The sequence below is a fragment of the Jaculus jaculus genome, chromosome 8 (assembly GCF_020740685.1).
Source record: "Jaculus jaculus isolate mJacJac1 chromosome 8, mJacJac1.mat.Y.cur, whole genome shotgun sequence".
Classification (NCBI taxonomy): domain Eukaryota; kingdom Metazoa; phylum Chordata; class Mammalia; order Rodentia; family Dipodidae; genus Jaculus; species Jaculus jaculus.
Genome location: NC_059109.1, coordinates 45,872,913 through 45,896,429, shown reverse-complemented (window position 1 = coordinate 45,896,429; position 23,517 = coordinate 45,872,913). Strand labels below are relative to the sequence as shown.

Sequence of the window (23,517 nt, the reverse complement as noted above, 5' to 3'; positions counted from 1 at the left end):
ATGATTTTATCAAGTGGCTATTTTGACTTATGTTTATATGTTGTTGTATGATAAACTACATAGTTGAATGGTAAATTGAATACATATATGATTAATGTTTTACTATGGTAATGAGGATTGTTATGTGTGTTTTGAGTTTGTATATGTGAATTGCTGGATTTCTTCTCTGTCTCTGGTTTTTGAGGCAGGGTCTCACTATAGCCCAGACTGACCTGGAACTCTGCAGCCTGGGCTGGCCTTGAATTCATAACAATCTTCTTGCCTCAGCCTCCTGAATGCTAGGATTAAAGGCATGTATCATCACACTTGGCTTGGATTTTATTTGATAAAGCTTAATTCATAAAATAAAGTCATGGGGAAGAAAGTTTGCTTAGTAAAATGTTTAATCTTTTTCTGTATTAAATTGGAGTTAGATATTATTACAGAGTCATTATATACTTAATGGTTGTATTGACAGATTTTTTTGGCATTTCATTCATCTCAAATTTATTTTTGCTGTAAAATAAAATTCATAAAATGTCATTTAGTCTCCAGGAACTTAGGCAACATAATAGAAAGTTGTTTTTGTGTAGTATATGCCCCTTAGGATCAAAGGGTAGTATATTTGGCAAGTAGAATATAGAATCAACTGCATGAGATGGGTACTGTTTTTAAGTTAAAATCCTTACATTTTGCCACAGGTATGTAGTTCAGGGAGTCCGGCTTTTTTCATGGAGGAAACAGTTGGTGCATTTACCATTGTAGCTGCTTAGTAAAACATTCCTTGAAATAAATGCATTGGACTGTGACACAACTTTTTTTTTTTTTTTTAAATCTTATTTGGCAGAAAGAGGGGGGGAGGGAGAGAGGGAGGGAGGGAGGGAGGGAATATGAATATGAATATGGGAATAAGAATGGTGTTCCAGGGCCTCCAGCCACTGTAATCTCCAGATTCATGCGCCACGTTGTGCATCTGGCTTTACGTAGGTACTGGGAAATGAAACCTGGGCTGGCAAGTTTTACAAACACACACCTTTAGCTGGCTGAGCCATCTCTCTAGCTCTTTAAAACAGGTTTTCCTTTTCCTTACTTTTTGAGGTAGGGTCTCACTCTAGTCCAGGCTGACCTGGAATTCACTATGTAGTCTCAGGGTGCCCTTGAACTCGGTGATCCTCTGCCTCACTAGTGCTGGGATTAAAGAAGTATGTCACCTCGCCTGGCTTAATTATTATTATTTTTTAACAGCTTATAAATTTGATCCTGGAAAGTTTTCTTCCTGATGTTTTAAAGTAAGAATTTTGTGACTAACATTTCCTTTTCTTCTTTTGTAGGTATGGCCTCACAGGTCTTGGTCTACCCACCATATGTTTATCAAACTCAGTCAAGTGCCTTTTGTAGTGTGAAGAAACTCAAAGTAGAGCCAAGCAGTTGTGTTTTCCAGGAAAGAAGTTATCCACAGACCTATGCGAATGGTAGAAACTTTGGAAATTCTCATCCTCCCACGAAGGGTAGTGCTTTTCAGACAAAGATACCATCTACTAAACCTCGAGGACATAGCTTCTCATTGCAGGCAAGCGCTGTTGTTTTAGAAAACCCTGCTGGTGCTACAAAGGTCATTGCAGCTCAAGTGCAGCAAGCTGGAGTGGAGGTTCCTCCAACTGGGTTGTGGCCAAACAGGTTACATTTCCTAGAAGGTCCCCAGCGATGTGGATTGAAGCGGAAGAGTGAGGAATTGGATAATCATAGCGCAATGCAGATTGTCGATGAACTGTCCATACTTCCTGCAATGTTGCAAACCAACATGGGAAATCCAGTGACAGTTGTGACAACTACCACAGGGTCAAAACAGAATTGTACCACTGGAGAAGGTGACTACCAGTTAGTACAGCATGAAGTCTTATGCTCTATGAAAAATACATATGAAGTCCTTGATTTTCTTGGTCGAGGCACTTTTGGCCAGGTTGTTAAGTGCTGGAAAAGAGGGACAAATGAAATTGTAGCAATCAAAATTTTGAAGAACCACCCTTCTTATGCACGACAAGGTCAGATAGAGGTAAGCATATTAGCAAGGCTCAGTACTGAGAATGCTGATGAATATAACTTTGTACGAGCTTATGAATGCTTTCAGCACCGTAACCATACATGCTTAGTCTTTGAGATGCTGGAACAGAACTTGTACGACTTTCTGAAACAAAATAAATTCAGTCCCTTGCCACTGAAAGTGATTCGGCCCATTCTTCAGCAAGTGGCCACTGCACTGAAAAAATTGAAAAGTCTTGGTTTAATTCATGCTGACCTCAAACCAGAGAATATTATGTTGGTGGATCCTGTTCGGCAGCCATACAAGGTTAAAGTAATAGACTTTGGGTCGGCCAGTCATGTATCAAAGACTGTGTGTTCAACATATCTGCAGTCTCGGTACTACAGGTAGGCAACAACTACTTTTTGTCTATTTAATGAATGTTGAACTTCTGCTAAAGGAAATAATTTTGTATGTGTATGTGGTAAGAGACTACTTCAGGTAAATACAAAAATCAAGACAAGATTAATTTAGGTTTGAGATTTTAAAAAGCTTTGAAAAATTAAGGCATAAAATTGTCTCAAAAGTGTTAGAAATCTTCACTATTACCATGCTAAAGACATCTAGCTGTCTTTATTCTTTTTTAACTTTTTATTAGCATTTTCCATGATTATAAAAAAAATCCCATGGTAATTCCCTCCCTCTCCCCCACACTTTCCCCTTTGAAATTCCATTCTCCATCATATTACCTCCCCATCTCAATTATTCTTTTTGTTTGTTTGTTTGTTTTTTTGTTTTGTTGAGGTAGAGTCTTGCTGTAGCCCAGGCTGACCTGGAATTCACTATGTAGTCTTAGGCTGACCTTGAACTCATAGCAATCCTCCTACCTCAGCCTCCTGAGTGCTGGGATTAAAGCATGCTGGCTGTTTTTATTCTTAATAAGGAATGATATAGAATAGCATGAGAAATGCATGTTTTTAAATGTTGGAAATGTGTATCTTTGTGCATTTCAGCACTTGGGGAAATGATTTAAAGACGTGGCCTCATGTGATGACGTATAGTATATAGCTCAGGAAGTTACTCTGGTTGGTGATTTCAGACTCAGGCACAGGTCCATGGCCTCCATGCAGCTTTTCTCACAGACATGCTATGAGTTTTTTATTTTTGTGTTGGTGCTATAGGGTGGGGATTTGAAGGGGCAAAAAATTTCCATGCACATATTGACAAAGGATTAAAGGTATTGCCATGATCGGTGTACCAGTAGCATACTGTAATGTTTAAGGGGCTAGATATTGATTAACATGACTCAACAGAGCAACAAATTCTTGAGTATAAAAATGTTTTGAGTACTTGGGAGGCAGAGGTAGGAGGATTACCATGAGTTTGAGGCCACTCTGAGACTACATAGTGAATTCCAGGTCAGCCTGAACTAGAGTGAGACCCTACCTCGAAAAACTAAAATTAAAAAAAAAAGTTTTGTATTTATAGTATAAATTTGAGACTAAGTTATTTTCATTTCATTATGAACAAGTGCATGGGCTTGATGTGCTCTAAATCCAGAGATCTCTAACAAACACGGTGGGGCAAACATAGGAACAATATTAACAGCAATACCGATTATTTGTGAGTCACTAAATAGATGAAAAATGCAATTCGTTATTATTAGAAATGACTAGAACAGGGCTGGGGAGATAGTTTAGTAATGAAGACCCAGGTCCGGTTCTCTGTGCCCATGCAAAAGTGCTACCTGTGGTGGCGTTCACCTGTAGTTCCAGGCACTGGGAAGGCAGAAATAGGAGGATTACTGGGTTTCACTGGACATCAAATCTCGCCTAATTGGTGAGCTTCAAGCCAATGAGAAATCCTGTGTCAAAAAGGTAGATGGTGTTCCTCAGGTTGACACCTAAAATTTTCCTCCAGCCTCCTCAGTTCACTTGTAATCCTCATGCACATGTGTTTCAGTACACACACATACAATCATGTACATGGACATGTATTAAAAAAGAAGAAAAGATCGGCTGTAGAGATGGCTTAGTGTTTAAAGCACTTTCCTGCAAAGCCTAAAGATGCAGGTTCAATTCCCAGTACCTACATAAGCTAGATGCACAATGTAGCTTATGTGTCTGGAGTTCATTTGCCGTGCCTAGAGGCCCTGGCACACCTATTTTCTCTCTGACTGTCTCTCTTCTATCTTTCTATGCTTTCAAATAATTAAGTAAATATTTTTTTTAAAAAAAGAAGAAAAGGCAAAAAAGAGAAATTGCTAAAACATTACAGTTATACATTTTGGCTCAACAAATGGGTAGTTGCTATTTTCTGGTGTTGCATCTGCCTTTGCACTTATGCCTTCCCACTAGTAGTTATTTAAAAATTCTTTGTTTGTGTCACTTAGTCATAATTAACTTTATTAAAATTAAGAATTCACATAGCCTGATTTACTCTTCTTTTAAATTTATTTTTCTGGCCCACTGTGGTGACACATGCCTTTAATCCCAGCCTTCAGGAGGCAGAGGCAGCAGAATCACTGTGAGTTCAAGGCCAGACTGAGAATACAGAGTGAATTCCAGGTCAGCCTGGGCTAGAGTGAGACCCTAGGAAACAACAATAACAACAACACCACCAAAAAACCCCACAAAAATTATTTTTCTTATTTATGAGAGAAATAGAGAGACAGAGAAAGAGAGAGAATGGGTATTTCAGGGCCTCTTGCCACTGCATGTGAACTCCTGATATGTGCTCCACTTTGTGTATCTAGCTTTATGTGGGGGCTGGGCTATTAAACCTGGATCAGTCTTCACAAGCAGGTGTCTTTAACCACTGAACCATCTTTCTAGCCCATGTTTTATTATTTAATTTCACATAATTAGACATACTTGGTCCTCTATGCTTCTAACATTCTTTTCAATTTAATGAAGCATAAGATTAGCTTTTTTTTTTTTTGAGATATGGTCTTACTCTGGCCCAGGCTGACCTTGAATTCACTCTGTAGCTCCAGGCTGGTCTTAACTCATGGTGATTTTCGTGCCTCAGCCTCCTGAGTGCTGGGGTTAAAGGTGTACACCTGGCAAGATTTAGCTTCCATATATTGCAAGCAATTGCCCTTAACCACTGAGCCATCTCCCCATCCCAAGATCAGTTTTTATTTGATTTATTATTATTATTTTTTTGGTTTTTCGAGGTAGGGTCTCGCTGTAGCCCAGGCTGACCTGGAATTCACTATGGAGTCTCAGAGTGGCCTCGAACTCATGGTGATTCTCCTACCTCTGCCTCCCAAGTGCTGGGATTAAAGGCGTGCATCACCATGCCAGGCCTTAGTTGATTTTTTTATGGTAAACTTACTGAAAAATCACATTTAGTTGCATGAAAAGAATAGTTTCACCCACCTGCCCTTTGTGCATTAAGGATTTTGGCTTAAGAACTTTTACTAGACAACTAGCATGTTATATAAACTCCCAGCTCCAGCTGCTTGGGGACCCTATATTTAGTTCACTTGTTAGTAAGTGGCTTCACTGTATTTGGGCCCTGTATTATTTTTCATAACAGATTTAGCACTCTGTGATACTTACTTTTCTTTTCATTACTTGAAATCTTTGGAATAGAAAATTTTAAAAGCCATACTTTTTTATACTTTAGAATGTCTATCAATGTATTAAATGTTTAAAAAGAGTAAAAGGAATCCTTTAAAAATCAATCTAGAATGTTAAATATTTTATAGTACTAGTTTCTAGCATTAGGCCTTTGCACAAATACTAGCTTCTGTTTCAGAATGAAAGAAAATTATGAATACTTGCTAAGTCCAGTTAATTTCTATTTTGTGTTCTCATATAAATTTCAGGTAAGTAATTTACCTGATTTGCAGAAGGCTATGTAATCATTAAGCTTAAATACAAGTCTTGTATTTTTTTAAAAGGAAGATTTGTATCTGTAAACCAAATCTTGTACTAACATTTGGGATCATGTTGCCTTAATAAAAAGTTGAAAATAGACTTTATAGCAATTAGATTCAAAAGCTAGAAAAGTTAGCACATATTAAGATTGGCAAGAATGTAGTGTTGTTCTTAATTAGACACTATTTTAATGCCTGGTGTAATTTTGAATAAAAATGGTAAATAGCTATTACTTTTTCCAGTATTTGTTTGCACTTTATTTTTGGAATACTACTGTTTCTGTTTTAGCTTATGACTGAGTACTTATGAATTGGATTAGATGATAAGCAAAAGTGTCTTACACTTGATTTTTTTTTTACTCTGCTAAAAAGATACAGCATGTTTAAATGAAAATGGGAAACATTTACCATATCAGATATTTTCAATAAGCTATGCCCTGACTTCCAAGGTAAAGGGTTGGTGCTTGAACACAACTTCATGTGTTATTCCATTTTAACTGTGCAACACAAATGTAGTAGGGTATCTTAAAATAGACGGGACGGTGGCCAGAAATTGTTGACTACTATAGATGGTGAGGCTGCCTAGCTCTTGCTGTGACAGAAGCCAGAGGTACATGCTAAGGGCATTGATTTGCTCAAGGTCAGCATGTTCTAAATTCAGCTGCTTGAGTATGGTTTCTGTCAGGAACACGTAGGGCTTCTGAATGCATAAAAGGTTTTAGCAGCAGAAGGTGATGGATTTATGAGGTGTGGCAACATTCAGGTCATGAATCTCTCTTTTTTTAACATACAACTTTAGCATGTTTTTAGTTTTTTATTTATTATTATTTTTAAATACTTTAAATTTTTATTTATTTATTTGAGACAGACACAGAGAGAAGTGGCAGATAGATAGATAGAGAATGGGTGTGCCAGGGCCTCCAGCCACAGCAAGCGAACTCCAAATGCATGCACCACCTGTGTATCTAGCTTATGTGGGTCTCGGGGAATCGAGCCTTGAACCAGGGTCCTTAGGCTTCACAGGCAAGCGTTTAACCACTAAGCCATCTCTCCAGCCCTTAAAGCCTGTTTTTAAATTAAAACCTAAAGCTTTAGACAGGAAAATGGGCTGTAAAGTGGCCTGCTTAGCAATGGTACTCATTGCTGTATTACTAAGTTAACATTAGTTGCTACTGTAGTAAAGCCTGCATTCTTGGGCGAGAAGGTAGCTTAGTAGAACATTTGTGTAGCATTCATAAGACCCTGCTGTTCCATCCCCAGCTTGGGATGGAGAGACATTATGCCCATAATACTTACAAAAAGGTATGAAGGGCTGGAGAGATGGCTTAATGGTTAAGGTGCTGCCTGCAAAGCTGTTTGCAGAGTCTAGAGGCCCTGGTGCTGGAGAAAGACCCCAAAAAAATAACTGATACTTTAAATGGGTTTATTCTTCTATCATTTACCTATTTTCTTGGTATTTATTTATTTGTATGTATGTATGTATGTATGTATGTATGTATGTATGTATGTATGTATGTATCTATCTATCTATCTATCTGCCTACCTATCTATCTATCTAACTATATTTATATGTATATATTTTTTTTGAGGTAGGGTCTCACTCTAGCCCAGGCTGACCTGGAATTCACTATGTAGTCTCAGGGTGGCCTAGAACTCACAGTGATCCTCCTACCTCTGCTTCCCAAGTGCTGGGATTAAAGGCATGCGCCACCACGCCCGGTGGTATTATCTTTTTGTTTGATTTTTTTTTCTTTTATCTATTTGAGAGGGAGAGAGACCAAGGCCCTCAGTGGCTGGAAATGAACTCCAAATGCACACACCACCTTTTGTAGCTGGCTTACATAGGTCCTGGGGAATCAAACTTGGGACCTTTGGCTTTGTAGGCAAGCACCTTAACCACTAAGCCATCCCATCTCTCCAGCCTGTATATATCTTTTTTGAGACAAATGCTTACTATTTAGCCTTGGCTGTCCTGAAACTCACTAAGCAGACTTGTCTGACTTCAAACCCAGGGCTAACATCCTGCTTTTGTTTCTTAGGTGTTGTGTACTACCATGCCCAGACTAGTTACTTTATAATAATAGAGCAGTATGCATGTCTTTCAAAGTGCTTTTCTCTAAATATTATACTTTGTTTCTCCCTTAAAAAAATTTTTTTTTGTTTATTTATTTATTTGAGAGTGACAGAGAGAAGGAGGCAGAGAGAGAGAGAGAAAGAGAGAGAGAGAGAATGGGCATGCCAGAGCTTCCAGACTCTCGCCCTCTTGTGCATCTGGCTAATGTGGGTCCTGGGGAATTGAGCCTTGAACCGGCTTCACAGGCAAGCGCTTAACCGCTAAGCCATCTCTCCAGCCCCCCCCCTTTTTTTTTGAGAAGAGATCTTACTCTGTGTGCTAGTCTGGCCTGGCAGATACTATGAAGGCCATGGCTGGCCTTAAACTTGTAGTGATCCTCTTTAAATTATTTATTCATCATGAGAGGAGGAAAAAAGATCATGACATTAAAATAAAAGAGACTAATTGAGATGGGGAGTGGATATGATGGAGAATGGAATTTCAGAGGGGAAAGGGGGGGGGTTATTACCATTGGATATTTTTTATAATCATGGAAAATGTTAATAAAAATTGAGAAAAAATTATTTATTTACTTCTTCTAAACCTTTTAAAAGATAAACTTAAAAATTAGTTTTTATTTATTTGCAAGGTAGAGGGGGGAAAGAAAAATGGGTGCTAGGAGTGCCAGAGCCCCCAGCCATTGCAAATGTACTCCAGATGCATGTACCATTTTGTACATCTGGCCTTACATGGATATTGGGAAGTTAAACTCAGGTCATTAGGATTTGCAGGAAAGTGCCTTAACCATTGAGACATCTCTCCAGCCTCAAGATAAACTTTTATTGAGATATAATTCACATATCTTAAACTTTATTCACTTAACTTGTATAATTAAATAGCTTTTAGTATATACATAACTATGCAGTGATCATTGCAATCAATTTCAGAATATTTACATACCCCCTGAATACCTCCCCTTCCCATAACACCTTATTCATGATTCCCTAACCTCCCTTCCTGCCTGCCCTTTTGACTTTTAGTCTATTCTCTGGATAGATTTGCCTATTCCAGATAGGCTGTATATATAGCCATACAATATAGTAATACAATGGGGTGGTCCTTTTTTTTTTTTTTTTTGTCGAGGTAGGGTTTCACTCTAGCCCAGGCTGACCTGGAACTCACTCTGTAGTCTCAGGGTGGCCTCAAACTCACAGCGATCCTCCTACCTCTGCCTCCTGAGTGCTAGGATTAATGATGTATGCCACCATGCCAGTTAGGTGTTAGTTGTTTTTTTTTTTTTTTTTTTTTGGTGCCTTTTTGAGGTATGGTTTCACTCTAGCTCAGGCTGACCTGGAATTCACTATGTAATCTCAGGGTGCTTCAAAGTCAAGGCTATCCACCTCTGCCTCCCCAGCACTGGGATTAAAGGCGTGCATCCTTTTTGATTGGCATTTTCCTACTTTGTATAATTTCTCCATGGTTCATCCATGTTGTACCATGTAGCAAGAGTTTGCTTCTTTTTTTTATTTTCTTTGAGGTAGGGTCTCACTCTAGCTCAGGCTGACCTGGAATTTACTCTGTAATCCCAGGCTGGCCTTGAACTCACAGTGATCCTCCTACCTCTTGTCCCCAGAGTTCTGAGATTAAAGGCATGTACCACCATGCCTAGTTCAGTTTGTTTCTTCTTTTTTATTTTATTATTATTATTATTTGTTTTGTTTTTCGAGGTAGGGTCTTACTCTAACTCAGGCTGACCTGGAATTCACTATGTAGTCTCAGGGTGGCCTCAAACTCTTGGTGATCCTCCTACCTCTGCTTCCTAAGTGCTGGAATTAAAGGTGTGCACCACCATGCCTGGCTTGTTTCTTCTTTTTTTTAAAAAAATATTTTTATTTATTTAAGATGAGAATTGAGGAGGGGGGTTCAGGGAGAGAGAGAATGGGCACACCAGGGCCTTTAGCTACTGCATGTGAATTATAGCTGCATGCACCACTGTACATCTGGCCTTAGTGGATACTGGGAAATTAAACTCTGGTTGCTAGGCTTTGCAGGCAAGGTCCTTAATAGCTGAGCCATCTCTCCAGCCCTCAATTTGGTTTTGCGTTTTTCAGTTTTGTGTTGTAGTGCTATAGCGATAGTCAGCTCAGGCCTTGACCGCATCTTTGCCCTGAGGGTGCAACCACTGCTTCCTTTGCTGCTTCTTGGTCTTCAGCTTCGCATGTTTCATGAGCTAGTGGCACATGGCTTGTGTCTTCCTGGGCCACAGGTCAGGGGCTTATGCTTCTCGCCCTTGTAGAATTTCCTGAAGTTTTCTTTCTGAGTCTGGTCAATGACAGTGAGAACTCGGGCAATGGATTTTCAGACAACTCTGATCTGAGAGTTTGGACGCTGTGCTGCTGGTCACTTAACGATGTGCAGCTGGGACAACTCCACTTTCAGGTTGTACAGTTGCTTCAGCAGCTCCTCTTTTCTTGCTAGGAAAGTCCTGAGCCTTCATCTTAGCCATGGCTGCTCTCATTGCCGCTGCCTAGTTTGCTTCTTCTTCTCCTTCATCTTGTTCTGTTTTTGCTTTTTTGAGGTAGATTCTCACTCTAACTCAGGCTGATCTGTAATCTCAGGGTGTCCTCGAACTCATGGCAATCCTCCTACCTCTGCCTCCCAAGTGCTGAGATTAAAGGCATGCGCCACCACTCCCACTTCTTTTTATTGCCAAGTTATAATTTCATTTTTAAGACATAGAGCATGCATGGTCTATTCATGAGGGACTGCAGATTTTTAAAAAAATGATCACTGAAAAGACACAGGCACAGAAATGTAGTGTGTTCAGTGATCAGGGCCTTTACCCAAACATATGCAGTGTCTATAAAGCCTGCAGTTTTGTGGTAGGTGCTGCTTAGACACTGAATAACACAAAGATCCCTGCCTTGCTTACAGTGTAATGGGTGGATAAACACGAAGCAAGTGCAAGTACTACCTGTCTGGGGATTTCTAGGCAGGGTAGGAGAACTTTTTTTTTCTTCAATCTTTTAAAATAATTTCATACATACAAAAACATGGAAAAATAATATATATAATTCCTACAATTTATAAGATTTTGTAAGTGTTTTAAAAACTAACATTTATACCACCTTAATTTCCCCATTCATTCTCTCTACATGTGCATGCACACAGACACACACCTACCCACCCACACACACTTTTCCTATACTATTAAAATGTTGCATACATAAAGCTCCTTTATTTCCATGCACAGTTACTACACATAAGGGCATTCTCTTTTTTTAAAATTTTTTATTTTTTTTATAATTAACAACTTCCATGATTGTAAACAATATCTCATGGGAATTCCCTCCCTTTCCCTACTCTCCCCTTTGAAACTCCATTCTCCATCATATCCCCTCCCCCTCTCAATCAGTCTGTCTTTTATTTTGATGTCATCATCTTTTCCTCCCTATTATGATGGTCTTGTGTAGGTAGTGTCAGGCACCGTGAGGTCATGGATATCCAGGCCATTTTATGTCTGGAGGAGCAAGTTATAAGGAGTCCTACCTTCCTTTGGCTCTTACATTCTTTCTGCCACCTCTTCCACAATGGACCCTGAGCCTTGGTAGGTGTGATAGAGATATGGCAGTGCTGAGCACTCCTCTGTCACTTCTTCTCAGCACTGTGATGCCTTCTGAGTCGTCCCAAGGTCACCGCTTTCTGAAAAGAGAAGGTTCTTTACCAAAAGTGGGAGTAGCATTAATATATGGGTATGAACATTAAGAGAAGTGCTTACTGGGCAATTTGGTGAGCATAGTATATACTTTTAGCCAGACAGCAGCAGACATTACATCCCTAGGGCTCATGACTACCCCTGTTGTAGGTTTTCAGTATCAGAGATGTATTCCCTCCCATGGAGCAGGCCTCTAGTCAAATCAGAGGGCAGTTGGTTTCCACCATGACAGACATGCCACTATTGCACCCGTTGGCTCATTTTTCCTGTTTGGCCAAATATAAGGCTTGCAGTGATAAGGACATTGTCTTGTATAACCTCTGTAGTTTTTAAAATCATCATCTAACATCAATATTACTGATTTAATAAACCTATAAATTTGGGGGGCTTCATATAGCCTAGGCTGGCCTCAAACTCACTATGTATCGAAGGATGACCATAACTCCTACTTTATTTATTTATTTATTTTTGTTTTTTTTAAAATTATTTTTATTTATTTATTTGATAGCAACATACAGAGAGAAAGAGGCAGAGAGAGAAAGAGAGAGAGAATGGGCACGCCAGGGCCTCCAGCCACTGCAAACGAACTCCAGACACGTGCGCCCCCTTGTGCATCTGGCTAACGTGGGTCCTGGAGAAAATCGAGCCTTGAACCGGGGTCCTTAGGCTTCACAGGCAAGCACTTAATCGCTAAGCCATCTCTCCAGCCCTATTTTTATTTTTTGAGGTAAGGTCTTGCTGTAGCCCAGGTGAGCCTAGAATTCACTTTGTAGTCTCAGGGTAGCCTCAAACTCACCACCATCCTCCCATCTGTGCCTCCTAAGTGTTGGGATTATAGCCATGTGCCAGCATGTCTGGCTAAATTTATTATAATTATTATTTTGGTTTTTCAAGGTAGGGTCTCCCTATAGCCCAGGCTGACCTGTAGTTCACTATGAAGTCTCAAACTGGCCTTGAACTCATAGTGATTCTCCTACCTCTGCCTCCCCAGTGCTGGGGTTAAAGGCATGTGCTACCACTTCTAGCTGTGTTTTAAAAATATTTTTATTGGGCTGGAGAGATGGCTTAGTGGTTAAGCGCTTGCCTGTGAAGCCTAAGAACCCCGGTTCGAGGCTCAGTTCCCCAGGTCCCACTTTAGCCAGATGCACAAGGGGGCGCACGCGTCTGGAGTTCGTTTGCAGTGGCTGGAAGCCCTGGCGCACCCATTCTCTCTCTCTCCCTCTATCTGTCTTTCTCCCTGTGTCTGTCGCTCTCAAATAAATAAATAAAAAATGAACAAAAAAATATTTAAAAAAAAATATTTTTATTGGGCTGGAGAGATGGCTTAGCGGTTAATTGCTTGCCTGTGAAGCCTAAGGACGCCGGTTCGAGGCTCGGTTCCCCAGGTCCCACGTTAGCCAGATGGACAAGGGGGCGCACGCGTCTGGAGTTCATTTGCAGAGGCTGGAAGCCCTGGCGCGCCCATTCTCTCTGTCTCCCTCTATCTGTCTTTCTCTCTGTGTCTGTCGCTCTCAAATAAATAAATAAAAAAAAATTAAAAAAAATATTTTTATTTATTTGAGACAGAGAAAAAGAGGCCGAGAGAGAGAGAAAGAGAAGGTAAGTATAAGTGTGCCAAGGACTTCTACTATGAATGAACTGCAGATACATGTGCCGTGTTGTGCATCTGGCTTCAAGTGGGTACTGGGGAATAGAACCCAGGCCATCAGGATTTGCAAGCAAATGCCTTTGCCACTGAGTGATCTTTACAGCCCCCTATTTTTTAAATTTATATTTTAATTTTAAATTCTATTAGTTTTCCATGTTCTAAAGTTTGTCCATTTGGAAAGAACACTGGAATCAATCTGTGCCTTTTAAGTATGAGTTCCTCTAAGGGTTATTTTTTAAACTTTTTTTTGTTCATTTTTTATTTATTTGAGAGCAACAGACACAGAAAGGGGGGGAGGGAGGGAGGGAAGGAGGGAGGGATAAAGAGAGAGAGAGAGAGAGAATGGGCACGCCAGGGCCTACAGCCACTGCAAACGAACTCCAGATGTGTGTGCCCCCTTGTGCATCTGGCTAACGTGGGTCCTAGGGAATCGAGCCTTGAACTGAACCGGTGTTCTTAGGCTTCACAGGCAACCAAACCGCTAAGCCATTTCTCCAGCCCTCTCTAAGGGTTATTTAACACCCCTTCAGTTCTAACAGTTTATAATTCTGTGTGCCAGTCACCACCATCCTTCCTTCAATGCAACAAAAAATTATATGCTTCCCCTGTGTGATCTGTCCTCTTCATTGTAGGTTCACACTTTATTCCCATTTAACACCTCTGTAATTTCTTTTGTATAATAACAGTTTAGTGCATATGATTCATAGCAAATTCAATAACCTGAATAAGAAATAAGATGAGTAATATGATAGAATTGGGCATTTGAAAGCAAGCACATGTGCATATACACACACAAAATGAGAATGGGTATGCGAAGGCCTCTTGCCACTGTAATTGAACTCCAGATGCATGTGACACTGTGCATCTTGCTTTATGTGGGTACTGGGGAATGAACTCAGGCTACCAGGCTTTGAAAGGAAGCACCTTTGTCCATGGAGTCATCTCCCTAGCCCAAAACTCTGAATTTTAGCCCTAATTATAGTGATTTTAGTATATATGAATAAGGAAGCCACTTTATACATAGTTGTACATTATTAGGTGAAGTTGGAGAGGAGATGTGGCTTGGTTTGGTGACTGTTTGCCTTAGCATGCACAAGACCCTGGGTTTTACCACTGGCCACATGTAAACTGAGTATGGTATAAACCTTTAATCCCAGCACTTAGGAGGCAGAGGCATGAGAATTAGAAGTTCAAGATCACCCTCAGCCACATAGAGAGTTTGAGGCCAGCCTGGGCTGAGATCTGTCTCCAAAAACAGAAAGAAAGAAAGAAAGAAAGAAAGAAAGAAAGAAAGAAAGAAAGAAAGAAAGAAAGAAAGAAAGAAAGAAAGAAAACATAAAACATAGAGGGATGGTTAAAGTTAGAGCTATCATTGCTTGAAAGGTGCAAAAGCCTCACGAATGTAAGGAGCCCGTGGATTAGGTGTCAGTCTTACCTCACACACTTCAGAGCATCTGTGCCTACTTATTTCTGAGTCTTCAGCATCTTCCCATTAAGGGAATTCAGTACCATGAATGCTGCTAACAAGTGTGTTACCATGGAACAATGCCAGACCTGTGGCCAGTGAATAATTTAGGTGTCATCTGGAGAGGTGAGATTGTATTACTTAGGAGAGACAATCTAATGTGTGCTAAACTTTGACATTAAGTAGAACAAATGTTTATTTTCTAAGAACACACTGAATTACAAAAAAATCCATGTACATCTAAAACTAAAATTTAGCGGGGCATGGTGGTATACACCTTTAATCACAGCACTCGGGAGGCAGAGGTAAGGGGATCACTGTGAGTTCAAGGCTAGCCTAAGACTACAGAGTGAATTCCAGGTCAGTCTGGGCTAGAGTGAGCCCCTACCTCAAAAACAAAACAAAAACCAACCCCAAAACGTTTAAAATAAATAAAATAATAAAATTAACAATTATTTCATGTAGTAGCTTTTAAATTATGAAAGTTTTTAAAAAGTAGTAAGAGAAAAATATGCCATAAAAGAGAAACAGTTTCTCCTTTACTTTGTGGCTCCATTTCATAATCTCACAAAATATATTTCGCCCTTTACTCAAACCAGTCCTTTCATGTGGATATAATTTTCTGATCATGCCATAGAGATCCTATTATAACATTTCTAGAAGAAATGTTAGCTCAAGGGATATGTCTATTTTGCTAAAAGTTGCTACTAAATTTTCTTTCAGAAATATTCAGCTATTCTAGTTTGTCATTTCAGTAATGTGTGAAAATGTCCTTTTCTTCACAAAACCATTACTGATTTTCAAATGAGGGGCTTTTCTTCCACTTTTTGCAACATTAAAAACTTGTAGAGCTGTTTTCTTTGTCAGGTATTATCAGTAGATACATTTTTATGTGGGGAATAAGAATGTTAAATGAAATAATGACTGCTTAGTTCTAGCCACAATTCTAGAAAAATTAGACAATTATTATTGACCTTTACAATAGCCATAATAAATAATAGCACTACCTTCATTTTATCGGTAGGAACTTGAAATTCAGATATAATAAATAGTACTACTACCTTCATTTTACTAGCAGGGACTTGAGAGTCAAATATGTTAAGCAACTTAACCTATGGTAACTGCTAAAAAATTGCAGAAGTAGGATTTAAACTGCTTTACCTCATAATGTCTGTCCTTCAGGGATTTCCCTTATCTTCCCACAAAGCTTTTGGTGAAGGATGCTGCTGACTTGTTAATTCCAGATGTGTCTGGCCACCAGTCATTTGGAACTGCTGGTGTCTCATTCATTGAGACTTCTGTTTCTTCCTGAGTATTACATCCTCAGGGGGTTCTTTTACATCTTTGACAAACTTTCTCGTTCCTTTTCTCCCCTTCTAAATTAATGTTTTTCTAAGGTTAAGTCATAGCCATTTTCTCAAAAAATAGTAGCTCTCTCTTGGGGATTGTATTCTACCCATGACTTTTTTTTTTTTTAAATTTTTATTAACATTTTCCATGATTATAAAATATATCCCATGGTAATTCCCTCCCTCCCCACCCCCACACTTTCCCATTTGAAATTCCATTCTCCATCATATTACCTCCCCATTACAATCATTGTAATTACATATATACAATATCAACCTATTAAGTATCCTCCTCCCTTCCTTTCTCCACCCTTTATGTCTCCTTTTCAACTTACTGGCCTCTGCTACTAAATATTTTCATTCTCACACAGAAGCCCAGTCATCTGTAGCTAGGATCCCCATATGAGGGAGAACATGTGGCGCTTGGCTTTCTGGGCCTGGGTTACCTGACTTAGTATAATACTTTCCAGGTCCATCCATTTTTCTGCAAATTTCATAACTTCATTTTTCTTTACCGCTGAGTAGAACTCCATTGTATAAATGTACCACATCTTCATTATCCACTCATCTGTTGAGGGACATCTAGGCTGGTTCCATTTCCCAGCTATTATAAATTGAGCAGCAATAAACATGGTTGAGCATGTACTTCTAAGGAAATGAGATGAGTCCTTTGGATATATGCCTAGGAGTGCTATAGCTGGGTCATATGGTAGATCAATCTCTAGCTGCTTTAGGAACCTCCACACTGTTTTCCACAATGGCTGGACCAGATTGCATTCCCACCAGCAGTGCAGAAGGGTTCCTTTTTTTCCACATCCCCGCCAACATTTATGATCATTTGTTTTCATGATGGTGGCCAATCTGACAGGAGTGAGATGGAATCTCAATGTAGTTTTAATCTGCATTTCCCTGATGATTAGTGACGTAGAACATTTTTTTAGGTGCTTATATGCCATTCGTATTTCTTCCTTTGAGAACTCTCTATTTAGCTCCTTAGCCCATTTTTTGATTGGCTTGTTTGATTCCTTATTAGTTAACTTTTTGAGTTCTTTGTATATCCTAGATATTAATCCTCTATCAGATATATAGCTGGCGAAGATTTTTTCCCATTCTGTAGGTTGCCTCTTTGCTTTTTTCACTGTGTCCTTTGCGGTGCAAAATCTTTGTAATTTCATTAGGTCCCAGTGGTTAATCTGTGGTTTTATTGCCTGAGCAATTGGGGTTGTATTCAGAAAGTCTTTGCCAAGACCAATATGTTGAAGGGTTTCCCCTACTTTTTCCTCTAGCAGTTTCAAAGTTTCCGGTCTGATGTTAAGGTCTTTAATCCATTTGGACTTAATTCTTGTGCATGGCGAGAGAGAAGAATCTATTTTCATCCTTCTGCAGATATTTATCCAGTTTTCAAAACACCATTTGCTGAAGAGGCTGTCTCTTCTCCAATGAGTATTTTTGGCATTTTTATCGAATTATCAGGTGGCTATAGCTACTTGGGCTTACATCTGGGTCCTCTATTCTGTTCCACTGATCTACATGTCTGTTTTTGTGCCAGTACCATGCTGTTTTTGTTACTATGGCTCTGTAGTATAGGTTAAAATCAGGTATGGTGATACCACCAGCCTCTTTTTTGTTGCTCAGTATTATTTTAGATATTCGAGGTTTTTTATGATTCCAAATGAATTTTTGGATTGTTTTTTCTATTTCCATGAAGAAAGCTTTTGGAATTTTGATAGGGATTGCATTAAATGTGTAGATTGCTTTAGGTAAGATTGCCATTTTCACGATATTGATTCTTCCAAGCCAGGAACAAGGGATGTTTCTCCACTTCCTAGTGTCTTCTGCAATTTCTCGCTTGAGTGTTTTAAAGTTCTCATTGTATAGATTCTTTACTTCCTTAGTTAGGTTTATTCCAAGGTATTTTATTTTTTTTGATGCAATTGTGAATGGGAGTGATTCTCTGATTTCATCCTCTGTGTGTTTGTTGTTAGCATATACGAAGGCTACTGATTTCTGTGTATTTATTTTGTATCCTGCTACATTGCTGTAGGTTTTGATCAGCTCTAACAGCTTGCTAGTAGAGTCTTTAGGGTCCTTTATGTATAGAATCATGTCATCTGCAAATAATGATAACTTGATTTCTTCCTTTCCAATTTGTATCCCTTTTATGTGTGTCTCTTGCCTTATTGCTATGGCTAAGACTTCCAAAACTATATTAAATAGAAGTGGAGACAGTGGACACCCTTGTCTTGTTCCTGATTTTAGTGGAAAAGCTTCCAGTTTTTCCCCATTTAGTAATATGTTGGCTGTAGGCTTGTCATAAATAGCCTTTATTATATTGAGATATGTTCCTTCTATTCCCAGTCTCTGTAGGACTTTTATCATGAAGGGATGTTGGATTTTGTACCCATGACTTTTATTTCTTGTCTATATGTTAAAGTTCAGAAACAGGGCTGGAGAGATGGCTTAGCGGTTAAGCACTTGCCTGTGAAGCCTGAGGACCCCGGTTCGAGGCTCTGTTCCCCAGGTCCCATGTTAGCCAGATGCACAAGGGGGCGCACGCGACTGGAGTTCGTTTGCAGAGGCTGGAAGCCCTGGCGTGCCCATTCTCTCTCTCTCCCTCTGTCTTTCTCTCTGTGTCTGTCGCTCTCTAATTAAAAAAAAAAAAAAGTTCAGAAACACATACTTCTCGCATTATATCTAACTTTACCATATTAGTCAAACATAAATTTAGTCAATGTATTTGTTCATTCTAAGTACTTCTAGAATTGTTTTTTTTTTTTTTTTTTTTTTTTTTTTGAGGTAGGGTATCACTCTAGCTCAAGCTGACCTGGAATTCATTATATATTCTCAGGGTGGCCTTGAACATAAGGTGATCCTCCTCCCTCTGCCTCCCAAGTGCTAGGATTAAAGGCATCCGCCACCATGCCCAGCTTAGAAGTGTTTTATTTAAAACTGATATCCAAGATTGAAGAGTTCAATACCTAGAACCCATGTGAAAATACTAGGCATGGTAGCATGCTTGTAATTCCCTCACAGGAGAGGCAGAGAGAGAGGAGGATCCTTAGTGCCTAGTTGGCCAGCTCCTTGTTAGTGAGAGATCCTGTCTTAAAAGATGTATATGGCATCTGAAAGGAACAATACTTGTGGTTGTTCTCTGGTCTCCACAAACAGGTGCATGTGCATATGTACCCAAAAAAAACATGTGCATGTATTCAGAACCAAGCTTTATTGGGCAAGGGAGATAGATGATCAGCAGTAAAAGGCCCTTGCTTCCAAAGCCTGCCGGACTAGGTTCGATTTACCATTATCCAAGAAAAGGCACACATTTGAAGTTTGTTTGTAGAAGCAAGAGGTCCTGGTGCGGCATGGCCTGTCACCCATCTCCCTCATATAAAATTAAAAGTATATTTTTTAAAACACAACAAACCTATATCCTTACAATCACAAAGGGAAATTTTATTCTCGCTTTGCTATTAACTCAACATGACACACAAATGCCAATTCTCATTTTAAGTACTATTTCTATACCCGAATGACCTAATACAAATGTTTTATCTGAAGGAACTGTTGATGTCTGATTTAGCTCTAGCATGATTTTCCTTAATGTGTGGCCCCTTCAAAGAGAACACTATTGAGTTGAATTTTGGACATGACAATATTTGTTTTGAAGGCTTTAAAGAAAAACAACTTGATACCTGTTGTGATTCATGTAGTATTTAAACATCCTGTTCTTAAACAATGGTAGAATTTAAGTCATGAAACAAATGCAATGGTACACCTTTGACTGATGATAATAAATAATGACAAGTAACTATGTTACCATATTTATTCACATGCTTATAATTCTGGTCTGCTTCTTATTATACCATGTGGAGCAAGTTACTAATCTTTCTGAGACTCAGTTTACTCATCTGTAAAATGATAATAGCTACCTCAAAGGTTGTTGTGAAGATTAAATTCATAATGCAGGTAAAGCACTTAATATAGTCTTGGGACACTGTTTGTATCTTGTAAGTAGAAGCTACAAAGAAGAGTGGCCTGGTTTATAAGAACATTACACACTGGTAATGACATGATGATAGGGAGTCTCCCATGGCTATTCCCAGGTTACTCCTGGTTATTACCTTTAGTGTACACACTGCTGTTATAACTCAGAGCCATACCTTAAAAAATTACTTTTATTAACAACCTCCATACATATATACAAATACCATGATCATAATTGCCCCCACCTCTAAATCTCTTCTTTCCAACTAGTTCCAGTTCCATTTTGATACCATCATTTTTAAGTTTAATTAATTAATTAATTAATTAATTTTTGCTATTATGCAGGTCTTGTGTAGGTAGCATCATCCACTGTGAGGTCATGAATGCCAAGATCACTTTGTGTCTGGAAGACAGTATTACAAAGCACTTCTTTGCTCCTTTTGACTCTTTTCATTCTTTCTGCAATAGTCCCTGAGCCTTGGAAGGTATGATAGAGATAATCTCAGTGCTAAACACTCCACTGTTACTTTTCTCAGCATTTTAGTGAGTTTGGGTCACCCCAGTAGTCACCAGCATCTGAAAAGAGAAGCTTCTTTAACCAGAATTGAGAATAGCACTGAAATTTAGGCTAAACATCATTGCTTTAGGGGGCAGTTTGGTGGCATAATATATCCATTTAGGCAGACAACAGTAATGGTTTACTCCCTGAGGTTATGATCTGTTTTGATTAGATTTTCAGGCATGAATTCCCTCTCATGGAGCAGGCCTCAAGTCCAATCAGAGAGCAACTAGTTTCCCCTAAAAGACATGCTGCCATTGGAACAGAGACACATTTGGCCTGGCTGGGCCAGGTGTGAAGCTTGCAGGATCCACTGCTGGTTAAGATTGTTGTTGACTTTTCTCTCCAAACAGGCTGACTAGGCCTTTCTAGCATCAAGATGGCTAGTCAACAGGGAGGAGGCGCTTGGCTTACCTCTAGCTTAATTTCTTAATGTGAAAAGTTTTTTATTTCCACTTAATAGATTGGGAGGGGTTCACGATGACAGGGCAATCATGGCAGGACCAGACAGCTGGCATCACAATGTCACATAAGCAGGGAGGAAATAGGAAGAAGAATGAATGCTGACTGCTCTTTCCAGCATCCTGACAGCTAGTCAACAGGGAGGAGACTTCCAGCTCACTGTCAGTTTGATTTCTTAGTGACCTGCAGCCTGAGCATGTGGAATCTTCAGCAATAGGGTTTTTACTATCTACTTCTGGTGGGCAACCACAGAGCCAAATCTAGACTACATTTTATGTAAATTAATGTATTTTTTCGGGGGGAGAGGCTGGGTCTTATGTAGTTCATACTGGCATGAGTTTTACTGTATAGTTCAGACTAACTTTGAACTCATGATTCTGCCTCAGTGTCTTAGTTTCCCAAGTGGTAGGGTTATAGATGTGTATCCTATCTTGGTTTAATATATCTGTATTTTTTTTTTTTTTTTGGTGAGCCAATGTATTGAAGAGGAAATAGTTTGTAGTTTACCCATAGTAAGTGTACTAATTACTTTTGTCTATATTTTTTCTGTTTCAGTATTTATATTAAACTGGTCTATTTTTAAAGATTCCTTCTCTCATTAATATTTTGCTATGCAACTTTTGTGATTGTTTTTAATATTTTTAAAAAATTATTTATTTATTTATTTGAGAGTGACAGACACAGAGAGAAAGACAGATAGAGGGGGAGAGAGAGAATGGGCGCGCCAGGGCTTCCAGCCTCTGCAAATGAACTCCAGATGCTTGCACCCCCTTGTGCATCTGGCTAACGTGGGACCTGGGGAACCAAGCCTCGAACCGGGGTCCTTAGGCTTCACAGGCAAGTGCTTAACCGCTAAGCCATCTCTCCAGCCCATTGATTGTTTTTAGAGATAAACTCTTGATATGTAGTCCAGGCTGATCTTGAACTCAAGATCCTCTTGCCTCTACCTTCTAAGTGCCCAGAATATAATACTTGAGATGCATGAAGTTTCTCGTAGTAGATTACATAGTAAATATATATAAGCCCACTATTTGGATTCACTGTTAACATTTTGCTTCATTTGTTTTACCATATATTTCCTTCTGTTTGTTAATTCATCTGTATTCTAAAGTATAACTCAGAATAAATTACAGACATTGGGATGCTATACTGCTAATTATTTCAGCATATTTATCATAAGATGAAACTTAGTAATCTGTGTAAGGTTTTTCTGTGGTTTGAATATGTTTTATTTTCTCTGAAATTCATGTTAAAATTTCATCTTCATTAAAAGAAGTTCAGAAGTGGAACCAGAACTGAGGGTATCACTGAGTGGTAAGACACTTGGCTTACATACATAAGGTTTAAATTGGATTGCTGCCTTTGGGCCTCCTCCCCAAGTAAGACCAGGTAGAATCTTTAATAAGTAAGTAAGGTACTTTTTATAAATAACAAATGGATGAATCCATTCATCTGATGAGTGTGGTAGCATTCCTTTAAAAGTCAGTTTGACTACTTCCTTACATGTAATGCCTGTGCAACCTGGGGAGCACAACTGTGAGCCAAAGTAAACTTTTTTAAAATTTACCTCCTTTGTGTTATTATGTTTCTAGCAACAGAAACATTTAGACAGGTTCTATGATGTACAAAAATTCATTTAAAAGTCAAAATGGACAGGACAGCTGCTTATTTGCTTATTTGTTTGTCTTTTTTTTTTTGTTGTTTATTTTTTTGAAGTAGGGTCTCACTCTAGCCAAGGCTGACCTAGAATTCACTATGTAGTCTCAGGGTGACCTCGAACTCACAGCAATCCTCCTACCTCTGCCTCACTAGTGCTGGGATTAAAGGCATGTGCCACCACTCCTGACTCTTTTTTTTTTTTTTTTTTTATTAAGATTTTCCATGATTATAAAATATATCCCATGGTAATTCACTCCTCCCCACTCCCACACTTTCCCATTTGAAATTCCATTCTCCATCATATTACCTCCCCATTACAATCATTGTAATTACATATATACAATATCAACCTATTAAGTATCCTCCTCCCTTCCTTTCTCTACCCTTTATGTCTCCTTTTTAACTTACTGGCCTCTGCTACTAAGTATTTTCATTCTCACGCAGAAGCCCAGTCATCTGTAGCTAGGATCCACATATGAGAGAAAACATGTGGCGCTTGGCTTTCTGGGCCTGGGTTACCTGACTTAGTATAATACTTTCCAGGTCCATCCATTTTTCTGCAAATTTCATAACTTCATTTTTCTTTACCGCTGAGTAGAACTCCATTGTATAAATGTGCCACATCTTCATTATCCACTCATCTGTTGAGGGACATCTAGGTTGGTTCCATTTCCCAGCTATTATAAATTGAGCAGCAATAAACATGGTTGAGCATGTACTTCTAAGGAAATGAGATGA

The 23,517-nt window shown here is 39.1% G+C and overlaps 1 protein-coding gene across 4 annotated transcripts in view; it reads left to right on the top strand.

Annotated features, from left to right (window-relative positions):
• The window catches only part of Hipk3 (homeodomain interacting protein kinase 3), a 108,266-nt gene that overhangs the window by 39,115 nt on the left and 45,634 nt on the right, over positions 1-23,517 (top strand). For all 4 annotated transcript variants that reach the window (XM_045155831.1, XM_045155833.1, XM_004660833.2 and 1 more), the window contains exon 2: positions 1,311-2,406. In XM_045155831.1, the coding sequence (XP_045011766.1) occupies positions 1,313-2,406 (1,094 nt within the window). In that variant the 5' untranslated portion in view covers positions 1,311-1,312. The remainder of the gene's footprint in view (positions 1-1,310; positions 2,407-23,517) is intronic.